At 40.4% G+C, this 23160-nt stretch overlaps 1 protein-coding gene across 3 annotated transcripts; it reads right to left on the bottom strand.

The window, feature by feature from the left end:
• Positions 1-226: 226 nt before the first annotated feature.
• Positions 227-22591, bottom strand: LOC122776733 (chemokine-like protein TAFA-1). 3 transcript variants are annotated; one of them, XM_044037406.1, is made up of 6 exons: positions 22168-22591; positions 20706-20850; positions 2545-2685; positions 1491-1615; positions 1229-1317; positions 227-1090 (listed from the first exon to the last, which is right to left on the bottom strand). In XM_044037406.1, exons 2-5 carry the CDS (start codon positions 20845-20847, stop codon positions 1285-1287), a joined length of 441 nt encoding a protein of 146 aa, XP_043893341.1. In that variant the 5' UTR covers positions 20848-20850; positions 22168-22591; the 3' UTR covers positions 227-1090; positions 1229-1284. The 3 variants fall into 3 exon arrangements, with proteins under 3 accessions (XP_043893341.1, XP_043893338.1, XP_043893340.1); XM_044037403.1 differs by having other exon boundaries at positions 20706-20847; XM_044037405.1 differs by lacking the exon at positions 22168-22591 and having other exon boundaries at positions 20706-22142.
• Between the last annotated feature and the right edge of the window lie 569 nt (positions 22592-23160).

Genomic DNA, 23160 nt, shown 5'->3' with positions numbered 1-23160 from the left:
GTTCATTCTATCCAGCTTTTTGCTGGACTAAGATAACTGTTCACTGTGGCTCCAGCTTAATTGTTACCATGGAGACATGAGAGCATCAGTCCTCTCTTCTAAGTCTCAGCAAGTGATGAAAACATAAACAAAACTATTGAAATCTTTTTTTCTAGGAGGTGATTTAAAGAAAACAGTACTGATACTTGACACGTGTGAGGCAGTGACAAAGGTGCACTCACATTGGTTACAGGAACAATGCCTTTAATAATGAAATTTTCAGCACATTATCAATCGATGTATGTACAATATCATAGTGTGAATGATCTGACACGAATAAGGCATTTCAAGTATTGAAAAAAAACAACCTACGTTTATCACATTTTTGGTGATTCAGTCCATTTTCAGGGGAGCTGACGTGGTACCGGGTATGTCGTTAAAGACGCGAGCATAGGCAAACCAGTACCATACAAACACATGGTAAAATGTACAGTATCAAGACACATGAGCAGTATTTGTAAAACATTTCCCTCTCGATGCGTCACACCTCACCAGTTTGGCCACGCTGAGTTTCGTGGGTAAGAAGAGGGATGTATTCGGGGACTGACATGATCGATATTCAACACCACCATAAATCGAGTTTGTGTTCACACAAAAAAGGACAAACAACGTATGTACATTTTTTTTTTTTCGTACTGTTCGACTTCTGAAAGAAAAGAAAGGAAAAATCCTGAGGGCAGTCAACAATTCTTGCTCACTCAATGTCCTTTGATTATTCCTCTGCTGTTTGTTTGACAGGTTGTGTGTCTCACTGATGTCTGACGTGGGACATCAGATGCAATCCAGACCCTTTCGTCCACACGCAGACATTTATCAGCGTTCCATCGCAAAGTTAAAATGAAATGATGACACTATATTCATTACACGGTTAGGATGAAGTTCCTCGCAGGCAGCTTGGAGCGTCAGAATTTTCAGAAGCCTCGAGCAGCATGTGCTTTTATATATTCTACATTGTTCTTGGATTTTTTTCACACCGAATCTGGGAAGTGTTCACATTTCTTAAAGCAACAATAGGTTCATTGTTTTTGTGGTAATTGGTCCTATGTCGGTGCTGAAACAAGAAGAAAATATGCATTTAGAAGCATGTGAGCTCCACAGAAATGAATGTATAGCACGTCTATGAAGCATTGTTCACAAAGGGGATGCAGAAATACACCAGCAATGTTCCACTATAAATGAAGAGGCTGACCTGTCAGTTAACCCTTGCACCAGAGGCATTTTCCTTGCATCCTCTCCCTCAAAGTGCTAATACGTCGATGTTGTGTATGGCTGCGTGTTCTGACAAGAAAAGGAAAGAAGACTTAGGTTTCAACAAGTCAATTTGCAGTGAAATTCAGTCCCAATAAATAGCTGCTTTATTGGTGCCACAACTATAGCACCGCAGCATTGCACATTTTCTCTACCACTCTTATAATGCCTCGTTTTCCCATGCTCAAGAGAGGTTATCTTACCCTTGTGGTTTTGATCTTGTTGCCAGCATAGCACATCCAGCCTGAGTTGTCAGGGAGCGTCTTGCATTCCTCCCCCTCCAGGCAAGGCTCCATCTCACACCACCACTTCCCAATTACTATAGATGCTACGGGCAACAAAGACAAGAAAATAGTGATACTGGTACCTTTTACCCCAACACAGTGCAAAGCCAGACAGCACAGCACAGCAGTCTGCAGCCAGACGGCCATTAGGGCTAATCCTAATTATGAAATAAATAACATTCATGCATATGTTTCACTGTTTTTGCTTATCACAATGCAGTTTCTCTATTAGAAGACGTCATAGCTGAGTGCAGAGCTTGGAAAAGAGGCTTTTTTCACTGAGTGAGTGAGTGAATCAGTAGGTGTGACTGTGACTTGACTTTAATGTATGCCATATTCTGTCATCTGGGGAGAAAATTGCCTTAAATACAGGGTAAGTAGACAGTGAATTGTTTGTAATGTGGAGCAGAGGGAAAAAAATAGTCTGTCAGAGCTGACACTGAAAGACCTCAAATTCCCTCCGTCCGCTCATGGGTTGCAGTAATATTTGCAAAGGGGATTTAAGATAAAAGCTGCAGGTGAAAGGTTTTCCTTAAGCCAATTTTAGTTTGTCTCAGACCTGAGACCTCCTTTCTTCTTACAAGGGAGTGAACCTGTGTTGCAGATATTTGTATAAAACCACTATGGAACATCAGCACTGCTCCTGTATGCAATCAGCAGCCATTTTCCTCTGCATTTTCTTCGCTTTATGTTGTTTTTGTTGTCCCTGAGGTATGCTTCACTCCGAGGTTGTGTTTGTCTGTTGCTATAGTGCACCACTGCAGATGCTCTCTGCTGTCTGTCAGCAACAGATTATGGATATGACATTATCCCAGGTGATGCTAATCTTATCTGGGATGAGGCACTTGGTGACCAAACAAAAAATCGTTATCTTTATAAAACATAGTACATGCTTAACTGAGTTCGATATAAAAATGATCAAGTCATGCAAACTTGGGACAACACTGAACAAGCTCTTATCCGTGTTAATCACCATCAACACAGGAAGGTCTGTTTCTGGTGGTTCCGGCCACCTTCCCCGGCAGACAAGAACACTTGACCGTCTGTGACCGCTCCTCGATTCGATTCTTATTGCAGCATCTGTGAGCGGCAATTACTTCACATGTGCCCCCCTCTGATAAGAAGAAGAAGAAGAAGCAGAAGAGAGAACAGATGATGACAAATCCCATTAAGTCGGCATAGTGTGGTGATAAACCACAGACATGACTGTTGGTCATTGGTGGAAAGTAACATTCTGGCTCAAACTTTGTTAAAACTGGTTGCACAAATGCCATTTTGATTGAAAAAATTACATCACCCACCACCCTTCATTTATATTGGTCCCACATTAGTCCAACTACTGCTGCGTCTTTACAACAGTGACCAATCAGGAACCACAAGGGACACAATAGTCGCCCGTTGTCACTTTACGTTGGGTATTCCTCCATCTCGGCTCCCATCGATTATATCATCTGGCAACAAATTAGCCTCTGGAGGCAGCAGCCATTATTTTTGGAGCTTCCAGTGTGGACAGGACGATATCTGGGTCAAAATGTCCATTTGCCGTATTATGTTTAGTGTCTGACAAACAACATGAGACATGGGAATGGAGTTGAGGGCATTTTGTTTATCTCTGTAAAACAGCTGTCTGTATATGAATATGCAGATAAATAAATAAATAAAATAGATAGCTGATGCATTTTGATCAATGTGTTGAGTGTTTTTAGCTTTTTACACAGACCGTTTACATGCAGTCAAAGTGACTGGTCAAACTAGATACCAGAAGGTGCCCAATATCTAGTTTTCATGGAGATCAAGTATTTCTTTATCATGCTTCGGTGTATTTCTTTCCCACAAATGACATGAATTGACATATTAGGTACATTAGTTGATTTTTGAAGGCACAATGTAAGTTTCGAAAGAGACATCAGGCCACTTTTGTGTCCCTTATAATATCATTTTGAGTCTTTTTACATGTAATGTCATGAATTTCAGAGGAAACTGCACTGCAAACATTGTCAATGAAAATGAAAGTAAAATGTAAAATAGTGGGGGTGGGGCAAGAGACTGAAACAGCTGAAGGCTGGCTCAAAAAGGCCAGCAGCCAACTGCATTTCTTTTCAGTTTTGGTCCGACATTTTAAATGTCATTTTTAGTGAAATGGAAAAGACAGATTTGTCAGATTCTTTTCAAAAATCAAGAGTCCTGTTGGTGTACCCCATGACAAGTTTCATGTGTCAAGCACATTCCAGTGAAATTTCCTCATAAAGAACTTGCATGGATTAAATCAAACAGGAGGATTTTGGGAGGGAATGTTCCATAAATGGACAAAACGTTGTGCACACAACCATATTCACGATCTGATTATACAGTATAACATGTCAGTCACTTCCCCCACCACATCTATATTTCTGAAACTTTGAAAGCCATCACCAAAGTTTGCTGCCACAACACAAGAACAATCGCTCCTGTGCTTCACATTCTTTCAATTTACGGATGAGCTCCCCTGCAGCTTGTTGAATGTTAAATGATGATGAAGAGATGGGTGAGAGCAGGCAGAAAAAAAAAGAGACATCTATTAGCAGGAGGAGAGGCCTGCTTCAGGGTTATCATGAATATGAGCAGTGGTCCCACCATGCAATTATCACCAAACGACTGGCTGTGCCCTGAAGGATAAGGGGACTGGACCAAGCAGACTTGACCTTCCTCAACCGCCGGCCTGTCCCACCTACTGTGCTCAGCCTCTCGACATGTGAGAGCTGTGCAGCAGAAGGACCATCTGACAATTACACCCATCAGCATGACACCAGATCAAGGAGGTTGCACAGAGAAAGAGGGGGGTGGTGTGTGTGTGTGTGTGGGGGAATATGTGGTACACTGCACAGAGCAATTCCAAATAATGTTTGACAATGAGCTGTGGGTTTGCGAATTATGGGCAGATTTGCATATATCGCTTTAACTGCATTTGAATATTTTGGCTCGTGAGCCCCTCCTGATGCAGAGCGGTGCTCTTTTTTTTTAGAAGTAGAAATGCAGCAGTGCAAAGTGTCTTCAGAGAAAAGCTTGTAGTAGCAGAACAGCGAACGCTATCGGATTACTGCAGCTCAAGAAACTCATTAATTAAGATTTAAAAGCACTAGGTAAACAACTGATAACAAATGAAGTCATAGTTGTTAGTTGTTGGCACATGTAAAGACGGCTGTGTCTATCAATAAATATGATCCTTAATTAATAACAGACGCTTGACAACATTATATAACAACATTTGAATCATTCCTCATGTGCCAAGTGTCAAACATAGTTTATCACCCGAGCTTACACAACATGAGGAATAACCCAATTCTTCATTTCTACCTAAAGAAGTCGATTTTTTTGACTAAATGATAAATGGGAAATGTTATTTTCTTCTACACAGAAAATAGCAAAATGCTGTATTTCCCCATAGCAGGAGGTTAAAGACGTCTAAGAATCAAAGGACACTCACTGTTCACTGTCACAGATTATGAAGAAAAGATATGAAACCTCACATGGAATCAGCAAATGTTATCAGTGGAAAACCTCGTCAGGTGAGCCATCGGTTATCAACAAAAAATAATTTCTTTTTTAAGCCAAATAATCATTTAATCAGGTAATTGCCGCCTTTCTAAAACTGTTATCGTCGCTGTAAAACACGTCTAATCATACCTATAAAAACCAAACGGGGGCGACTAAAATAAAGATTTATCGCACATCTTGGAATTGCAAATCTCCACAGGTCATTAAGAAGTAAAATATAAATGATGCAGTAATTCTTAGACGTGCTTCATATTGGTTCACCGCTGCACTGTATATGGAGCCGCATTAAATACAGCATTTTTTCTGTTCAAGCAAAAGCCAAACTAAGGCAGAAAGTAGGAAGGCAGGAAGTGATGTGTCGGTCTCTGGACGTACTGTAATTGAGCCATCATGTGAGCTCCTGTGGGGATTCACTAACACTCAGCCCCACTTAACCCACTGGATAGAAGTGAATCACTCAGTGTGTCTCACGCTGCTTAAATCTTTTATTTTTTTTGTTGCACTGGGTTTAAAAATAATCATTAACCCTTTCTTAAAACTCTCCAGAAAAACTGTTGACAGTTTACGGCGATGAACTGAAACAATCTGAATAATCAGAGAGTTATTTTAAAACTGGTGTGAATGATAATTAAAAAGTGATTTTATTTGTATTAAACATGAATAAAACATTGGGAAACATTGTTGTGCAATTGATGGCCCCAAAAATAATGGGACAGATTAATAAATAATACAAATAACAATTGACTTGTGTGTTTCTACTGAGCGGAGATTTGTGCAGTTTGTGCAGTGGCAGGTTGTAAATCTGCCTGTGTTGTGGCACCTTTTTTAATAAAGTGAACTATAATTTAATAATATAAAATATCACTTGAGGGGGAATTTAAGAAGCTGTTTGTTTCCTTGCTTCCTGTCATGTTTGTGGAGCACATTGGGGTCATCACGCTTGAATGAGAGATATCGTAACTTCTGTCTGATACACTCGGCACAACATTAACCATGATGTACTGTATGAGTAAAGGCATCGTTTGAAAAACAACAGCCCACAGGGGTTTGTTCTTCTTAATGCATATCCTTAATTGCATAAGACAGGCCCAGATTTCCTCTTTGATCTATTAAAAACAGAATCAACTCGTGCCGCTTGTTGCTAGCAAACTGTCAGGTTGCTCTATATTTGGAAATCATCACTTCCAAAGAATACATTAAAAACGAATAAAAATGCAAATCAGCAGGCAGGTATTTCCAGCTGACAGGTGTACTGGTCTTGTTAAAACAAAAGCCATGCAGCATTGATGAGAGATTCTTCCAAATTCACCCATGGCTTCAGCCTGTGACGACAACACGCCGCATGCTTCCAGATCCATTATTTGCATTATAAATATTTCAGCTGCAGATGAAGGAAAATAACACGGCCGGAGATAAACGCTCAAATCAGGTGAAAGGTAGAGCCAAGCAAGGGTATAATTGTTTTCTATTCTTCCATTTTCCATCCCATTGTCATCATCATCATCGACAACCAACAATGTCAGCTTCAAAAATAACAAACACCTGTGTGTGTGTGTGTGTGTGTGTGTGTGTGTGGTCTCTGCAAAAATGACACTGAGTGACAGGGAACAAGGGTGGTACAGGAATTGTCATTCATTGGTTCAGAGGTCGCACCGGAGTGGAGCGGTCTCGACCGGAACTGCCTGGTTTTTGTTGGTGCGCTCCTGCTTCTTGATTAGTCTGAGTTTGGAAACAGAGGTGACCAGTGACAAGCTTTTTTTTTTTTATTTCCCTGAGAACTGACATGTCTTGTTTCTCTGCCTTTTCAGTAAAAAAAAAGAAAACGTCTCTTCAGAGTCGGTGAATTCTATAGGTAGAGACGCCACATTCATGCCACTTTAACAGTTAAATGTTCAGTCAAGAAAGAGTTACAGGATATAAATGAATAAAGATCAAATATGTCAAGTAATAAAAGTGCATTTACTGTATGGACACTTAGTGAAAGTTGGGGACACAATAGTGGTAATCTATTACTAGATTACCACTAGAATAAACGTTGCTGCTTCCTTTGACTGTGAACTGCAGTGATTATCTTTGGTGGTATGGGGGAAACAAGACATTTGAGGACTGATTTAAAAGAAAGCACAAATGAAGCGGGAGCACAATCATTAGTTACAACGATAACAGAGATTCTCTGTCAGAGACATAATTCACGTGTTTATAATACAGAGAAACCCTGGATTCTCCAGTCTCTCATTCTTTGTATCTCAAAGATATATATATATATATTTTTGTTTCAAACGTTGTACCTCCAGATCCAGTTTGGAAAAATAACCCATAATGCAGTTTGTTTGTTTGTTTGTTTTGTTTCACAGACTGAGGAGAAGTGCCTGACAGGTACAACAACTCCTTTTCTAAAGAGAACCAGTGGTGTTTTTACACACCAATTCTCATTTGGGTCATTCTAGTCCTTATCATCTTAACGCCAACAACGATATTATATTTCATAATTGCAGCAATACTTGTCAATTGTATGTATAGCTCTTTAAAATGATCCGATTCAATAGTTTTGTGGAAATGTGTTTTTATGACCAATTGCTGCCTTGATTATCCACATTGCTGTACTGATATTAGAACACTTAAAAAAACAAAACAAAAACATTCTTACATTTACTGAGTTTATTTTGAAAGCTGGGCATAATCCATCTGCTGAGCAGAAGCATGTGATTGTTGTTACCTGTAGAAACCATTTGAATTGTAAATGCAGTGTTGGAGGAGGAATTCAAACTTAAGAAAAGGGACAAAAGCAATAACACAAATAAATCCTGTGGTGAGACCGCTCTCTCAGCTGCAAAATATGTTTGTTTTTTATTATCATTCATAGCATATGTAGTGGGACTCTACTCTCATCATCTGTAGCAAGAGGAAAGATCTCCTAATGCCTCTGTTTCACTGAACTGATTTTGGAGCTTTTTCCAACATCCATCCATGTTCTACGGCTTTGCCCTGCACACGAGGGTCACGGGGGGGACACTGGTGCCAACCCCAGCTGACACACGGCAAAAGGCGGGGTGCACCCTGGACATGTCGTCAGTCCATCACAGGGCCACATCGAGACAAATAACCATCCACTCTCAAACTCACACCTACTACCCAATTTTTCATCATCAGAATAACATTTCATCTGTTATAATCATGTTTATAAGTGCTTTTAACCACATTATTTCTGTCTTGTTCATTTATTTTAAACAAATCTTTTTCATAAAGCGACTAAAATCCTGCAAATCAAGACGTACGGTGTTTACTGTAGCGCTCCAATCTACACAAAGGACAACACCTGGCTTCAGCGCTGTCTCAGCTGCTGGATGTTGTGCGGTGGTCTTTCGGCACGATGAGTCACACTGGAATCCTGCTACACTGCATGGAAATTGGATAAGTTATGGCCAGCACGCCTGGGTGAAGGCAAATGCAGTCAAATCATGCATGACGTGAACATGTGAGCAACAGTTCTGGATTTCTGTGTATCCGTGGTCGTGCAAATGGTCTGTCTGTCTCGATAGAAATGTCACTGTGCAATAAGTGTGCAGTGACTCGCCGTCTACTCTAACAAGCCAAGACTTTAAGGTTCCCTCTGGAGGTTCCCTTCTTCTCCACTTCCTCTCCATCTGTTACAGGTATTCAAAAAAAAACTACACATCTAATTTATTGATGGTCACTGAACACCCATCTCCTCTCATTTGGGTAAAACATTATAAAGTGCTGTAGCTAGAATTATTGAACAGAGTATGTGACTGTGATGATAGATCTAAGGTGAGTCTTTGACTCCAAGTCCAAAAACAGGCCAAAATATGTACACACCAAGACCCTGATTCGCTGGCTTCGTGCAACTGTGATAACCACATGTTGGCTTTGACGTGCAACTTCGCTTGGGCCAACGTGTCTGTGTCTGTGATACGCTCAGTGACATATTCAAGCAAGAGTTTCAATTAATGCTGAATTCATTTCCTTATCTTGGTAATGACACTCAGTATAAAAAAACAGGCTGATGCATGTGGAGTAAAAGTAGGCGTCTAACAATCCGTTAAAATCACACCAGAATGGCCCATTACAAAGGCTTCTGATGCCGTTGCTTAAAAAGAAATAGCCACATCCTCTTCTCTTCTCTTCTCTTCCAGTGGAAATATGCAAAAATCTGGAAATGTCACCAATCGCACGAAGGACGCAATGGACAACATAGATAGGAATTGCACAGATCGTGTTGTATTCGGTGCAAATGCACAATTACACTTGAGAAGAGAATAATGGCGTGTTTCCACTGAGTGCAAGCCCAACTGAGGCCTTTACCATCACTATATATGAAATCAAACACACTTTTACTTTGAAATGGTGTGTGATGTCATCCTGACTACTTTTAATTTCCAATATCATGATGGATTATCAAGATGTTTTAATTTCAAGTCACCAAACAGTTAATTTACTGTTTGATGACCAGACTAGAAGTTCACTTTGAATCACCACGCACCAACCTTGGAGTCGCTGCACTTGATAATTATTTTGTATCTTAAAAGTAATTTACAGGAGACAGCTGGTCCCGATCTTCAAACCACAGTAGTCCATGTTTTAGAGCAGCATGCCTGTCACCTTTTAATGGGAAATGCATCCAAGGTGACCCATTATAGTCTCTTCTCTCTCTTGCTGCACATGCTGTCAGCAGACTTCCAAGCCAGCGGGCTACAGCGGTTCTGTAGCTGACAGAAAATAGGAGTGTCAGATTAGGAATTGTCTAATTAATGCAGATAGAACATCGGCACGAGCCACAAAACATCAGTGTGTGTGGTGTCAAATCTTGCCTTCTATGATAACAGCTTAAAATGTTTATTTCAGTTTTCCCGTTCTCAGATCGTATCCCGAGATCTCTGGGGCGCATAGGAGACCTCGCAGGGCAGCCCTGCTACGTTTCTGTGTGGACATGACATCACAAGCGCTTGTTTGATTCTATTTTAACCTTGGACTTCATTATAAGGACTGTTCTGCTTGCAAATCCCTGTCATATGGTCTATTAACTTTCAATATCTGGCAGTTATTTACAATTTACTGCATGTTAAAATACTGTTCTAACAATTTAAAATGAAGGAAAACAAAAAAGGTTCATTTAGAAAAACACACCAGTACAGGACCAAAATGTTCAGGTGTTCCTCCAAGACGCTGATCTCGGAGGAACTAAAAAGCTTCCTAACATTAACAGTAACATTACAATTACCGTAATGACCACAGGTTTGCGTTGACGTGCAACTAGTCAGCTTTCAGAAACCGTTGGACAGCTTAAACGGTCACGTAACTACGGTAACGCAAAGAGTGCTCGTGCAAATGCATCGTCAGCAATGCGCGCGGTGTTAAAGGGTTAATTCATTTACAAACAGCAGGTTAATCAGGTTTGTGGCTTTGGTCGTTTTATAAGATTTCCTTATATGCAGAAATTTGCACTGAAAGCAGACACTTAAATTTCAGTCTGCCATGAGCAAGCAACAAATAACACAGCAAAGGAAAAACAGCCAGGGAAGATATGAATGAAGAATTCAACATTTTTATCGAACAATATTCTGCTCTTGACAGTTACTGGCCGGTGAGCATGGGAAACTATTGCGTAAGCACCATAAAATTGAAGTTGTTTTTTTATTTCTTTTGCTCATGTCCCTTTAGGGAAGGGGTGTCTAACTCATTATAGATCAGGGGCCACATACTGTAGAGCACAGTTTGAACTCAAGTGGGCCACACCAGTAAAAAAAAAATAGCATAATAACCGATACACAACAAGAACGCCACATTTTTCCCTTTGTTTTACTGAACCTGAAATTTCCTGAAAAAATAAGTGCAATTTCATCAATATTATGCCTACGTTTATAATTTACACGTGCGCATTACAACTTACAGATCACAGCAAATCTACAAAGACATAAAACATTTAGTCACAGGTATCTGGAACTGAAAAATATGGTATTTTAATTCATCCTGCAGGCAGGATTGGACCCTCTGATGTGTGAGTACTATATTGCTTGGAAAATGGGAAGAGGCTGGACAAAATGCAGAATACAGCACGCACTCCTATGAGGAAACGTGAGAGTTTGATGTGTTTCTTGAAACATATACATATTACAAATGTCAACACATGAGAAGTTTTTCCACAGTGATTTTCTTACGTGTGTCTTCTAAGTTTACACATGCGAGTGTCTGTTCACAGAGAGTGCATACGCTTGCCTTGGGAAAGAAATCAAAGCAATTTACAGGCAAAGAAAAACGACCAATTGCTACTCTGTAAAAAAAATCACTGTCCATAACAAATAAAAGCATAGAAATTCATGAAATACGACTGGCAGTTTTGACAGCATGTCACACAAAGAAGCCGTCCTGTGCAGTGGGCCAAATATGGGTGATACTTTATTGAAATGCAAACAGAGCGCTCAAAGAGTCGAGCTGCTGTTGTTTTAAGATGCATGAAAACTGCGTGGAACAGAGGAAGCCGTGAGTGGTAGGGATGGGCTTTTTCTGATTTGCATACGAGCCTCAAGGCCTGTCGTGTCTGTTGTCACCTCATCACAGGCCCGGGACGCTGCCATACTGGTCCTCGTGAAGGGCATTAAATGCTAGTGTGACTCTCAACGACTAGGCACCCGTGGTTGTTTGGATTTTTTATGGCGGAGATTTGAGGCTTGTTCAGCATGACAGCGACGCACTGTACAGCAGCGTTCGTGTCCATTAAGCACACATAGACAAAGGCGCTCCATCTACATAATCCTCAATCCTAAAGCACACACGTTCACTTGTGTGATGGTGGGATGAAAATGGGCAAAAAAAAAAAAAAATCTCTATGAAATGTCTTTCATTTTTAAATGTCAAGCTGTTCCTGTCCCTCCATCAAGCCCTTTTTCCCCAAGTGGCAAATGTCCAGAAATGGTATTTCAGATTTTTTCAGATGGCCTGCTCTGATGAAAGTGTTTTATTCAGCAAGAAGAAAAGGAAACACAGATAGAGTCAGGACAGGGAGCCTTTAGAGAACAGCTGCTTGCCTCTGATGTGACTGCTGGTGCTCTCATTGTGCCTGCAACATGTAAACTGTGTAATAATGCATAATGCAAAGGCTAAATGACCTTTTCATGCCGCATGACATGTACTCTGAAGGGTCAGTAGCAATGATTATTCAAGACCTACAAGCTGATGGGGGAGAGATTTCAGGGGAATCGTTCTTCACTTATCTTATATTTGGCACTTCAAAAACAGGCTGAGTCACGTTATCGTTGTAATCACATTGTGCCGCAAATTGGCAAAGAAAACAAACACATCCACAGCTGGGTGGCGAAATATTTTTGCACGTATACATCTCTAATTAGACGCTGTCAATGTGTTAATTTGACAGTCAAATGATAAGATATTTCACAACAGGAACATCTTATCAAAGTCATTTTCTGTCATTTAGCTTTAACTCCTTCATTTTGTCTCGTCAGCTATGTTTGACAAAAATGTATCGTCACATTTTTGTCCCCCCCACCGTTTTCACACGTGCGCAATCCAGTCTCTCCAGGAAAGATAATTGGATATAGTGTCAATACGCCACAAGACGCACGGCACACTGAGGAGATTTTAGGCTGAAAGAAAAAAAAACAGCATTAGCGGCGGATACACCCAATATTAATTACTCTGCTTATTTCTCGTGCCCTCCCCCCTTGGAACCAATTAGTAAGTTAAGATGCTTCTTTTCAGTTTAATGAGGTCTAAGTAATGATAATGAATTTCATATTCTTGCCAAGCATTTAGAGCAGGCTTCCACAAAGGCACTGTCATATGAAGTGATCTCTCAAGCATAATTCCCATTTGCAAAAGAAGTATTTATTTCATTGAGAATATCAAAATTGAGGAAATGAGGTCCCATTTTCACTCTGAGGACAAATGAATAAAAGCAGCTTTTCTTCTCACTGGGGCCGTCCGGGGAGAACGGGTTGTTAGTCACATGAAATGACAAGATTTAAATAAACAATTTGTTTAACAACTGGGTTACACAAATCCTCAAAAACCACATCTGAATTCTATCGCAGATAGCCGACAGTGAAGTGACAAAAGCCTCTGTTCCTCGTCTAAAGAGCAGGCAGAGCCTGAGGGTTGCCACACCTTGAAAATCCCCCCACCAAGAAAAGAAAAGCCCAAAAAGGGGTTAACAGGCAAACGTGACAAACTATCTCTACAACGTGGGTTAACAGGAACACTTGGCAGCGGGGGGAGCCTCTCACCTTGGCAGGGTGCACATTTTGCTGCTCCCACACACACACGCACGCACGACAAGAGGGTCTGAACTCCCTGACATAATATTTACAAGCTATGAGGACACAAGCTATAATTAATTCAGCAGTAGTTGTTGTTTGTGGAACACACGCGAACCCACAAAGGCCTGTGTGACTGCGGAAATCAACGATTGCAATTAAGTGCGGTGATTGTGGGGATGTTTTCCCATTGTGAGGGCTTGTTTAGAATCTCCTGGGAACACTAGAGATAAAATAGTTTTTATCACGTTTAATATTAATCATGACATTAAGTGCTGTCGTTGTGGTACTATTGTCTGAGACCCTGTAACTCCTGTGTTGATTCACGCAAACCAAAACGATGAATGTGCAGAATCCACAGTGTTTCCTTAAACGTATACAAGCCGACAAATAACCTCTCTATAAGAGAAAAATTAGTTCCATCTTGTCATCAAAATATTCACACACAACTCCGTTACATCAGAAGGAACTCATTTTTTGGACTAATATTACTAAAAATAATTATGCGTGTGGTACCATTCCCAAAACTACGTGTTCGGGAATGGCATTTTTGTGAGATATCATGGTTGATTGCTGATCAAGTCTATACATGGATGGATGGAGCTGCAGTCTCTGCTTGTCAATGATATGAATAAAGGACAATAGTCAATGTAAAATGAGTAATTTGTGCATAAAAATATGCACATTTGATATAAGAGTCCCTATAAATGTTCTGACAGTAAAATGTACTCTCCAGGCAGGGATGCAAATGTGTTAATAACTGACAGGAGAAGATTTCAAAGAGAGAGAAAAAACGAGACACATAACATGATGTGTAAGTACTAAAAAGAAATGCAAAGTGATCACAACAAACACAGACCACTATTAGAAAAACAAATCAAGCAGAGACCTAAAGTAAGAAGTAGGAAATAACAGCAAAATGAATATCGAGGCACAAAATGACAAAAAAATGTCCACAAAGAGACACAAAGACAGCAAAATGTAGAATCAAAATCCTTATTTCCATCCTTATTTCCACAAAGAGGCTCAACGGGTAAAACATTGTTGATGTGTATTTGTGTGTGTTGCAGTAGCAGTGCAGAAAACATGCATATACAGTATGTGTTGCCAAGTCTGGACCACCACGATCACATGTTTTCAAATCCAGCCCTGCTCTGATGCAGATGCACAATTCACAGCGATGAAAGTTTAATACTAATTACACCTCTACAACATCATTACACATTAATTAGGATGAAAAATTTATGGGATCCATAAACCCTGTTAAGAGATCATTTTAGCCACAGATAAATGCTCAATAACGCTCAAGAACATTGTTTAACTTGAGGGGGGAACGATTGGGAGTGCTGTGCGCATACAGCAAAAAAATAAGTTGTATCACCACAGCTGAGCCGTTTTATGGACTATTTCTGGATTAAAGCAAAACCCGAATGCTTTTATCAGAGTCAACTATCCGTCAGCTGTGACAGCTGTCATAACAACATGTTTAAATAAAGTGCTGCTCGCTAATGAACAAAACAAAGGTCAGAGAACTCTCGGTAATGACAGAATGAACAGCCTCTTACGCTCAACACGGGCAAAATGTCTACATATTATCGTCTAATGAAACCATTTTATGGCTAAATGTTTTCCACCATTTTTGGCGGTAATTGCACAGCAAATGCTTACAGCAATCCCCGCATTTCATGATTTAACAGAAATGTACTTTTTTTGTGCACTAACAGCACCGATTGTGATCGTGATGAGCTGGTTCAGGATGTCTGAATGATAACATGGGCCGGGGCGCGACTCATTGCAGACATAAGGAGACTATACTGCCAATGTGACGTGACAGTGTGAGACAGGGCTCTTTGAAAATGAAAGGGAACGAAAAAAGAAAACCCACGAAGACGCGCCTCAACCGTCGGATGATAAGCACTATATCTTTGTGTGAGATGATCAGCCAGATATTTCAGAAGCAGAACTGGAGCGTGAGTTTGACAATGAAAGCTCAGAGGTCAGACGCCTGCCAACGGAACTGCAGCCTGCTGCCAGCAGTGAGCACAGCAGACTGATTTGTGATTACTGTGCTGGCTAATTTGTGTGTAACAGAATATGTACATGGACGCAAATATAGAATATATCAACGTTTTCATCTAATTGGCGGTGAAACATGATCACGTAGCTTCATTTTCCACTCATTTCATTGATTTATTCATTAGTTGCTTCATCCATTAAATGCAGAAAATGGTGTTACACCAAATATATTCCGTTTTCTGTCATAAAGGAACAAAGAAAACACAAAATATTCACGTTTAATAAGCTAGAAATCACATAAACTGTTGTTTTCTTTCACTTAAACTAACGAATCAGTTCAATCAAAATAGATGGCGAGACTTTGGCGAGATTATTGCAGCCCTATTATCATGATTTTTATTATGCTTACTGACATTATGTTGTTAGAAGCATCAGATGGTGAGACTACAGCTTTTCCATGCAGCACATCAGGGAACTATGGTGGCCTTTGTCTAGCAGAAAGTTTGTTTTTCTACTTTAGTTTACATAGTAAGCTCTATGAGGATCTCTAAATATCCTGATAATCTTATGTTTAAAGAAAGGTTTCCCCCCACTGTACTAAAAAAAAAAAATCTAAAAGCAAATAAAACATGACGCCAAAACTGCATGAACTTTGTGTGTCTGTAAAAGCGCAGTTATTAATGTTTGGGGATTCTGGCTAAGACAAGAAGCAGCTGGTGTAGTAATTAATTAAGCTGAGGGCCACAGAAATTCATTTTGCATATAAACATTATGATCACACACCACAGCCCCTGTACAGAATTTTGCGGAAAGACTTAAATTAAACATGCTGTTTAAACAAATATCTACAAGCTTAGGAGCCTTATCTTATGAATAATTCATGGAACGAAAGAAGAAATAAATGGAAAATACTGAAATATGTAAAACCCTATTTGGAGCTGTGAGCATACAGTAATAATTAAGGCAGTGATTGTCCTGAGATTCATTGACTTATTTTTTTTCTTTCAGGGCTAATAAAGGAAATGACACAGATTATTCCTGCTGAAATATGTGATTCAGCAGCAGAGTACGAGCAAGCTTCGCCTCCTAATACATTTGAGCCATTAAGGCAAAAAAGAAATGTGCTTAAGAGGCGACAGAAGAGGTAGCTGGTGTTTCACAGATTGGCCAGTGGCTCTTCGACGTCACTCCAACAAGTGCAACGACATCGGGGCAACTGTTACGACCCCGGCTTGTGAGGGAGGGGGAAGCGACATAAATAACCAGATTGAAATAGGTTGTTCAAAAAAGAAAAATTGTATTTTAATGAGAAGGATGAATCAGTATTAACCCTTAGAGCACAGAGCACTGAGGCTGCTTTTTCCCATTACTATGTTAAAACGCACAACACAGAGGCAATAAGAATGTGTGCAATGTAGAGTGCATTACCATCACAACCCATAGACAATCTGATGAAATGATTATTTTTTTCATTTTTCACTGAGCAAAAAGGTACAGATTTTGGAAATACATCTCAGTTCAAAGTTTGCTTGGCTTGCTTTTATGAACAAAAATAAAAGGAAAAAAGTCAGTCACCTTTGTGACTTCTGCACAATTATTGCAACTGTTTTTAATCTAATTTTAACCTGTTTTTAATGTGAAATATAATAAATCATAACTGGCTCAACAGCACATAAAACATAGGGATGGAACGCCACTTTTGTGTCCGATGCCTATATCAAAAACCTCAATATTATTCAGATAGTCATTTTAGACCCTTCATGAACATTAACACATTTGTGCTGAGTCAATTTCAGAGACATAATTCTCCAACTGTGTCACAAAATATTGTTCTGTCAAAAAGAAGAAATAAACAGCCCAAACATGACTCAGCTAAAATGCTTTTGCTGAGTCATTTACATTTTGACAGGCTGTGCATAGTGAAGCATGCGATAAATGGGATTTTTTTTGGATTGTATTGGATTCTAGAGTTCCGACACTGATTCCCATCCCTAATAAGGAAACCAATTTTTGGTAAAAGCCTGAAGATTTTGTGTATTTTTTCCACAGTAATTCACCAATGGTGCACCAGCAGCACAGATCCATGCCACATAAGCACTAATGGTTAAATAAAACCCAAAAAGAACAATGAATATTTAAACTAAAACACAAAACATGGCGCACAGTCTAACAAACAATACCACCCCACACTCCCAATACTAGTCAGCCAAACTACAATCCCACAGCCAGCATGACCCAGACACTACGTGCCTACACAAAACCACAGTGGCCACTGACTGAACCTCAGCTGCTGGTATTTATACAGGTGTGTCTGATGAGGAGGTGAGGGAGGATTGGGCAGGTGAGCTGGAACAGGGCAAACCAATCATAGCAGTAGAAGGGCGGTTAGCCCAAGGGGATGCAGGTGGTGGAAGAGAGGCAGGAAGGCAAGAAGCAGGAGCACCAATCGGGAAGGAGGGATGGCACACAAGAATCTGCATAATCACAGAGTCTACCAACACGGTAATAACTTTGCTGAGCTGCAGGTGTGACTGAGGCTGCTCGTCACTTCCCGGTGTCAAGAGTGTAGGGGAAGGGTTAAGGAAGATGTGTGTCAAAACAATGCGCCTCCAGGATGCATTATATAAGGCTATTAAATTGTCTGCGTCTAAAACTGAGCGAGGAGGATACAACCTCCGTGTGTGACAGCCGAAAATCAATTTTTCATGTGTGCTTCGTTGTGAGCTTTACAAGAGTGTTTTCCTTTGTTTGAGCGCATGGCAGTGAAAAAGCCCAGATCCTCTGCCTAAAGCTCGTGAAAAAAAGGGAGATGTGAGGGATTGAAAGTGTACTTTTATTCTTGCAAGATAGGAACATATGGGCACAGCCCATATGTTAGAAGAAAGGTGTTTTTAATTTTGCTCAGCATTAACAATACATCTACATTAAGTGGGCACATCCATAAGAGGCACTGAGGAGGGACGGTAACTATAGCAGCTACGATATCACAGTAGACGGTGTGAAAAACTGGAAGACAATGCAATGGATATAATGCAGAGTAAAGAATTCATAACTTAAGTCTGAATAAATGATAATATACAGCGTACACAAGAAGCAAAGTTGTCTCTGTGCATCTCATCTGTCTCTTACAGCAACTGTGAGGTAAGACGTCATAAGCACATTGTGGAGAATCGGTGACCTCTCACTTATGAAGAGTTTGACCCTGCCAAGCCGACTGTTGGTGGGAGTGAGTTCATGAGGGAGCAAGGCCACCTCGGGCTGCAACTATATGCTCTTTATCATACATTGTGCAAACACCCCCACATGATGCACTGCCTCACCAGTGGCATTTCCTTCAGTGGAGACAGACTGCTGCGCTTACACGTTTAACAAACCTTTGTTTCTGTCTGATCTGAAGCAAACATTTCAGTCTTTGCTCGACATCTTACAAGCACTTTTGTTGTTAGTCTCAAAAAGGGCGTTGCTCTCCATCTGTGGTTCTCCATATTCCGGGGCGGGGCGGACACACGCACGGCCCCACTCTACAGATGCACTACAAGCACAATGTGCTCTCTTTTGTGCAGCATTCCATGCTCTTTGCACCAAATAAATACAGCGCCCTCGTGAATCACAGCACATAGAGAAACATCGCCTGCACTGAGTGAGTGGCAGGCAGCAATCTGTATGTAGAGCTGTAGGGTGGGAAGCCGAGCGCTTTGTCTGAACCACTGAGCGTACACTTCCATTCAAAAGGCACTGAACTAATGGACTTCTGGACACACACAGTCTCTGCAATAAGGCTGCCAACATGTCAGTGCATGAGTGAAGCAATTGCTTTTACATTGTCAGACGAAATTATTACTGAGAGCACATTTTCATCGAGCGGCAAAACGCTGTTTATAAATCCTTTCATATATTGCTTTTCATGCTGCAGGTGTTTTTACTTGGAACTAATATTTTTTTTGGGGGGAAGAATTTGTGCACTGAAAAGCTTCCACGCTCAGGTCACGATTTATCTGCTCCCAAAGTCACTGCACGTGATTGACTCGACTAAACAACGCCTCCCCGTACAGATCTAAAATTCTATTGGCAAGGGCAAAACTGATCTCTTGCCCTCTGTAATCTCAATTTCCTCTGGCAATACCAGTCACCGTGATCTTGTGGTATTTTGCTGCCTTTAATGATTGGCCGAGTGGTCTGCCACCAGTGGCCCTCTTGCCACCAATTCATGACCCGTCAACCCCAATCCTCACACCAATCCAACAAGCACACAACACACAGCAAGGAGCAAATGTCCATGTGTCAGAATCAATCCAGACAGGCATCCCATCCTCCTCTCATAAAACTGGCATCTCATTTATCCAGGAGTAAGGAGTAGCCACACTATGGTAAATGGAATGACAGCACATTTACACTTTTAGTAACACAGGGTCCTGAAGGATTTGAGTTTTTCGCTTTGAACTTGTTTTCGCCAGTGAGTATTTCCCAAACACATTTGAAATATTTAATTTAATTTCCTCTTTGTTGACACGAGAACACTTTCTAGAAGATTTCTCATTTGCCAGTGTCCTTTTTCCTTCGCTTTACTTGATATGTTTTTTTTTCTCCTCCAATACACACAGACATGCAGACATGAGTAATGAGTAATGGGCAACCGTGTTGGAACAGGGAGTCTTCTCACTCACAATATTGAGAGTATTGAAAAGACCTCTTGCTGATATGCTTGAGGTGCATTGGTGCATAGAGGAAATAGCAGACACCGAGGACCTGCACGCTCACGCTGCTACTTCTCCCTTTGAAGTTCTGACAGCATTCGGCTTCCTCTCCTCTGCCGAATCCTGAGATCATAATTATTTACCGTAACCGTGGCTCACGTCTGCCTGATGAAAACAAAAAGTTCGACCGTATTGTTGCGGTCATATTCTATTCAGTGCAATTTCACAGGGAGCACAATCGCAGAGATCAAATTGAGAGGGAGCAGCGTAGCATGAATATCAGCGGTAATAGCTCAAGAAGGAAAGTGCAAAAACACCCATTGTCTAACTGTGTGATCTTCAGTAAAGAGATTCACTCGCTATCAAGGCCAAATCTTAATGGAAAAACAGCCAGTGTACAATGTGCTCGCTAAGTAATTGCTTGTAATTCTAAGCTGAATTGCAAATATATTAATGCATGTAATGACTTCATGAAATCAAGCTGCAGACGACAAGGAGCGCTATGTTCTCCAGGTTTGTGGCAGCAAACCGTTTTTTTTTTTTTTTTAGCTGAAATCGATGTATACGTGTTGATGCCGATGTGAGGAAGCACTGGGACTCACCGATCATGTGAATGGTGGTTCGTCCGGGCCTCGTCCCATGATGGTGGTGGATGGTTTCATAAAACGTGGCCTGACACAGCTGAAAGGCAGTCATGCTGACCCAGAGGCTCAGGCAGAGCAGCCAGGACATGACAGGACACATCTGCTAAGGACCAGCAAAGGTGAAGTCAACACAAAGGTACATCATGTTCTCAAAAACCCCCTGACCCCGACACAAACAGACAGCACTTTAGTCTATTTTGTCATTAGCAATCGCACACTTTAAAACAGTCACATAAACACTATGTAATGGAAAATGATGTCTGCAATCACTGCAGTGAGATGCCACCTTCTTCGTTGTTCTGACTGTACATTTGGCTGTTTTTTTTATTGCTTTATTCTTGTTGATTTGTCTGTTTGGATTGTTTGTCTGAACGCCAGTTTTTAACTGAACTGAATTCGCTGTACAAGAATAAACACACAAAGTGAAAATGATTATATAAGTATGACTTCTCTGCACTGTTTCATCTTCCTAGTTTGCCCTGTCTTGTCCCAAAGCCACCGCGCTGCAAATGTGGAGTGATCCCTGGGGAGTTTTTCCCCCCATGCAGCAGAGATTTCCCCTGACAGGCTGACTCCCTTCAAAATCCTGAGCTGTGCTCCTGCCTCAAAACTGAAAAATCTAACTTAAAGAAAGATAGGATTTTTTTTTTTTATTTTGCAAGCAGCTGGCTGCCAAGGCTTTTCTGTATCTGTCAGAATAATGTGACAGTGACACAGCAAGTAAGACGAATCAAAAGCCCCTGTAATGTTTCACCATGCTGTTTAGATAAGTTAAAAAAAAGAAGAAGAAGAAGAAAAAGAAAGTAGAACGACGAGGAACGCTCTTGGTCATAGGAGACGCGAGGCTGTGGAGGAGAAAATACAAAATGTTTCAGCCCTGAAATTGTTTCACTACTGTCTCTGACAACAGGCGTTACATTATTAATCATCTGATTAATTCATTCAATTCATATCCTATTTATAACATTTATGGGATATAGTTTATAGGGTATGATTTAATGATGACGTTGAAGAATAACTTTAATAAAAACCTGAGACTCAAATATTGCATAAATATCACACATTGATGTTCCTACATAAGAAATAATAATAATGATAAATTGCACATTGTACAGTTTGTACTCGTGTAACATACCTTGCAGTCCCTTTCCTTCCATACACATATTGTTTTTGTGGCAATATTAATATAACATCTAATTAAACTACAAGTCTTAGTATGATGAATATGAAATCATAGCATGAAATGAGATCAAATAAACATGCACTTTGGTTGTCTGAACAATATGTCAAAATGCCAATGGTTATTTGTTTATCTATGCGTGCAGATTAGAATAGATTTGCTCTTATAAATGCACACATCTCCTGACATTAAATCATTTTAGCATAAAGAATAAATAGTAATAATAAAAAAACCTCTCACCTGAGCAAACCCAACAAAGAGTTTATAAATATCTCAACAGAATGACACAAATCCATCCATAATGCGGCTCACGCTGATCCCATCCATTAACTCTGAATTTTGGCTCGAGGAGGAAACTCCACCGACTCCGCGTCTCTCTGCTCCGCACTTTGATAGCAGCAACAGTCCAGTGACTCAGAAATGACCGTCAAGCTGGTGTCAGAAAAACGGATTTACTGCTCGTTCACTTCCACCTTTGGAAAAACCTCTTTACCTCCCATTCACACTGAATTCATTTTGCCCCCTTCGCGTTCGCAGGCACGTGCGCGCAGCTCCTTAATGAACTGTAATGGAATCTCTTCTTTGAGCTTCTGCATCCTTCCAGTGAGAGGCAGCAGCTCTCACTGAGTGAGTCTCCTCTCACCGAGCACTAAGAAACAAATGTTCCCGAGCAGCAGAGCTGAGTGTACTGACACTATCACATGTCTTAGAGCCAGACTGCGCCTATGGATGAGATGACATGGTGTCTCTGCGCTTCTGACAAATGCAAATTAGAAAGAAAAAAAATTTGCAAACCTCACCCACTCACCAAATTGATGTGACTGATTTATAGTTTCATTACAATTGTTATTTTTATTTCAAATTTGTTCGTAAGTAAACTTTTCTATTTCTACATTTTTTTTTTTTTTACATTTTTGTTTACATTGGAATACAACTTTAAATCCTATGGATGACTGCAAGTATGAGAGCTAATGTGCGGTTTAAAAATAATAAAATGAGTAATACTTCATGCAGCAGGGTGTGCATCAGTGCCCCCCACAGCCCTCATGTGGAGGATAGAAGATGAGTGAGTGATTGAGTGAGTGAGTGTACCAAATGCTAATGGTACCGAAATAATGTTCTACAAAGTTTCTCTTAAGGTTGTGACAAAATTAATGTTGGGAGATCATTAATGCAACCAAAAGAGAACGTTCTACAAAGGTCAAATAAAGGTTGTGACAAAAGTAACATTAG

Source organism: Solea senegalensis, linkage group LG11 (genome assembly GCF_019176455.1).
Source record: "Solea senegalensis isolate Sse05_10M linkage group LG11, IFAPA_SoseM_1, whole genome shotgun sequence".
NCBI lineage: Eukaryota > Metazoa > Chordata > Actinopteri > Pleuronectiformes > Soleidae > Solea > Solea senegalensis.
This window is presented reverse-complemented; position numbering and strand designations above follow the sequence as displayed.

What these genes read in the sequence shown, in the direction of transcription:
- LOC122776733 (XM_044037406.1), bottom strand. Translation starts at nt 20,847, where the DNA reads ATGTGTCCTGTCATGTCCTGGCTGCTCTGCCTGAGCCTCTGGGTCAGC. An exon ending in AACCACCATTCACATGATCG is followed by an intron (nt 2,686 to 20,705) that starts GTGAGTCCCAGT and finishes TCTTCTTATCAG; the next exon opens with AGGGGGGCACATGTGAAGTA. An exon ending in ACAAGATCAAAACCACAAGG is followed by an intron (nt 1,318 to 1,490) that starts GTAAGATAACCT and finishes TTTTCTTGTCAG; the next exon opens with AACACGCAGCCATACACAAC.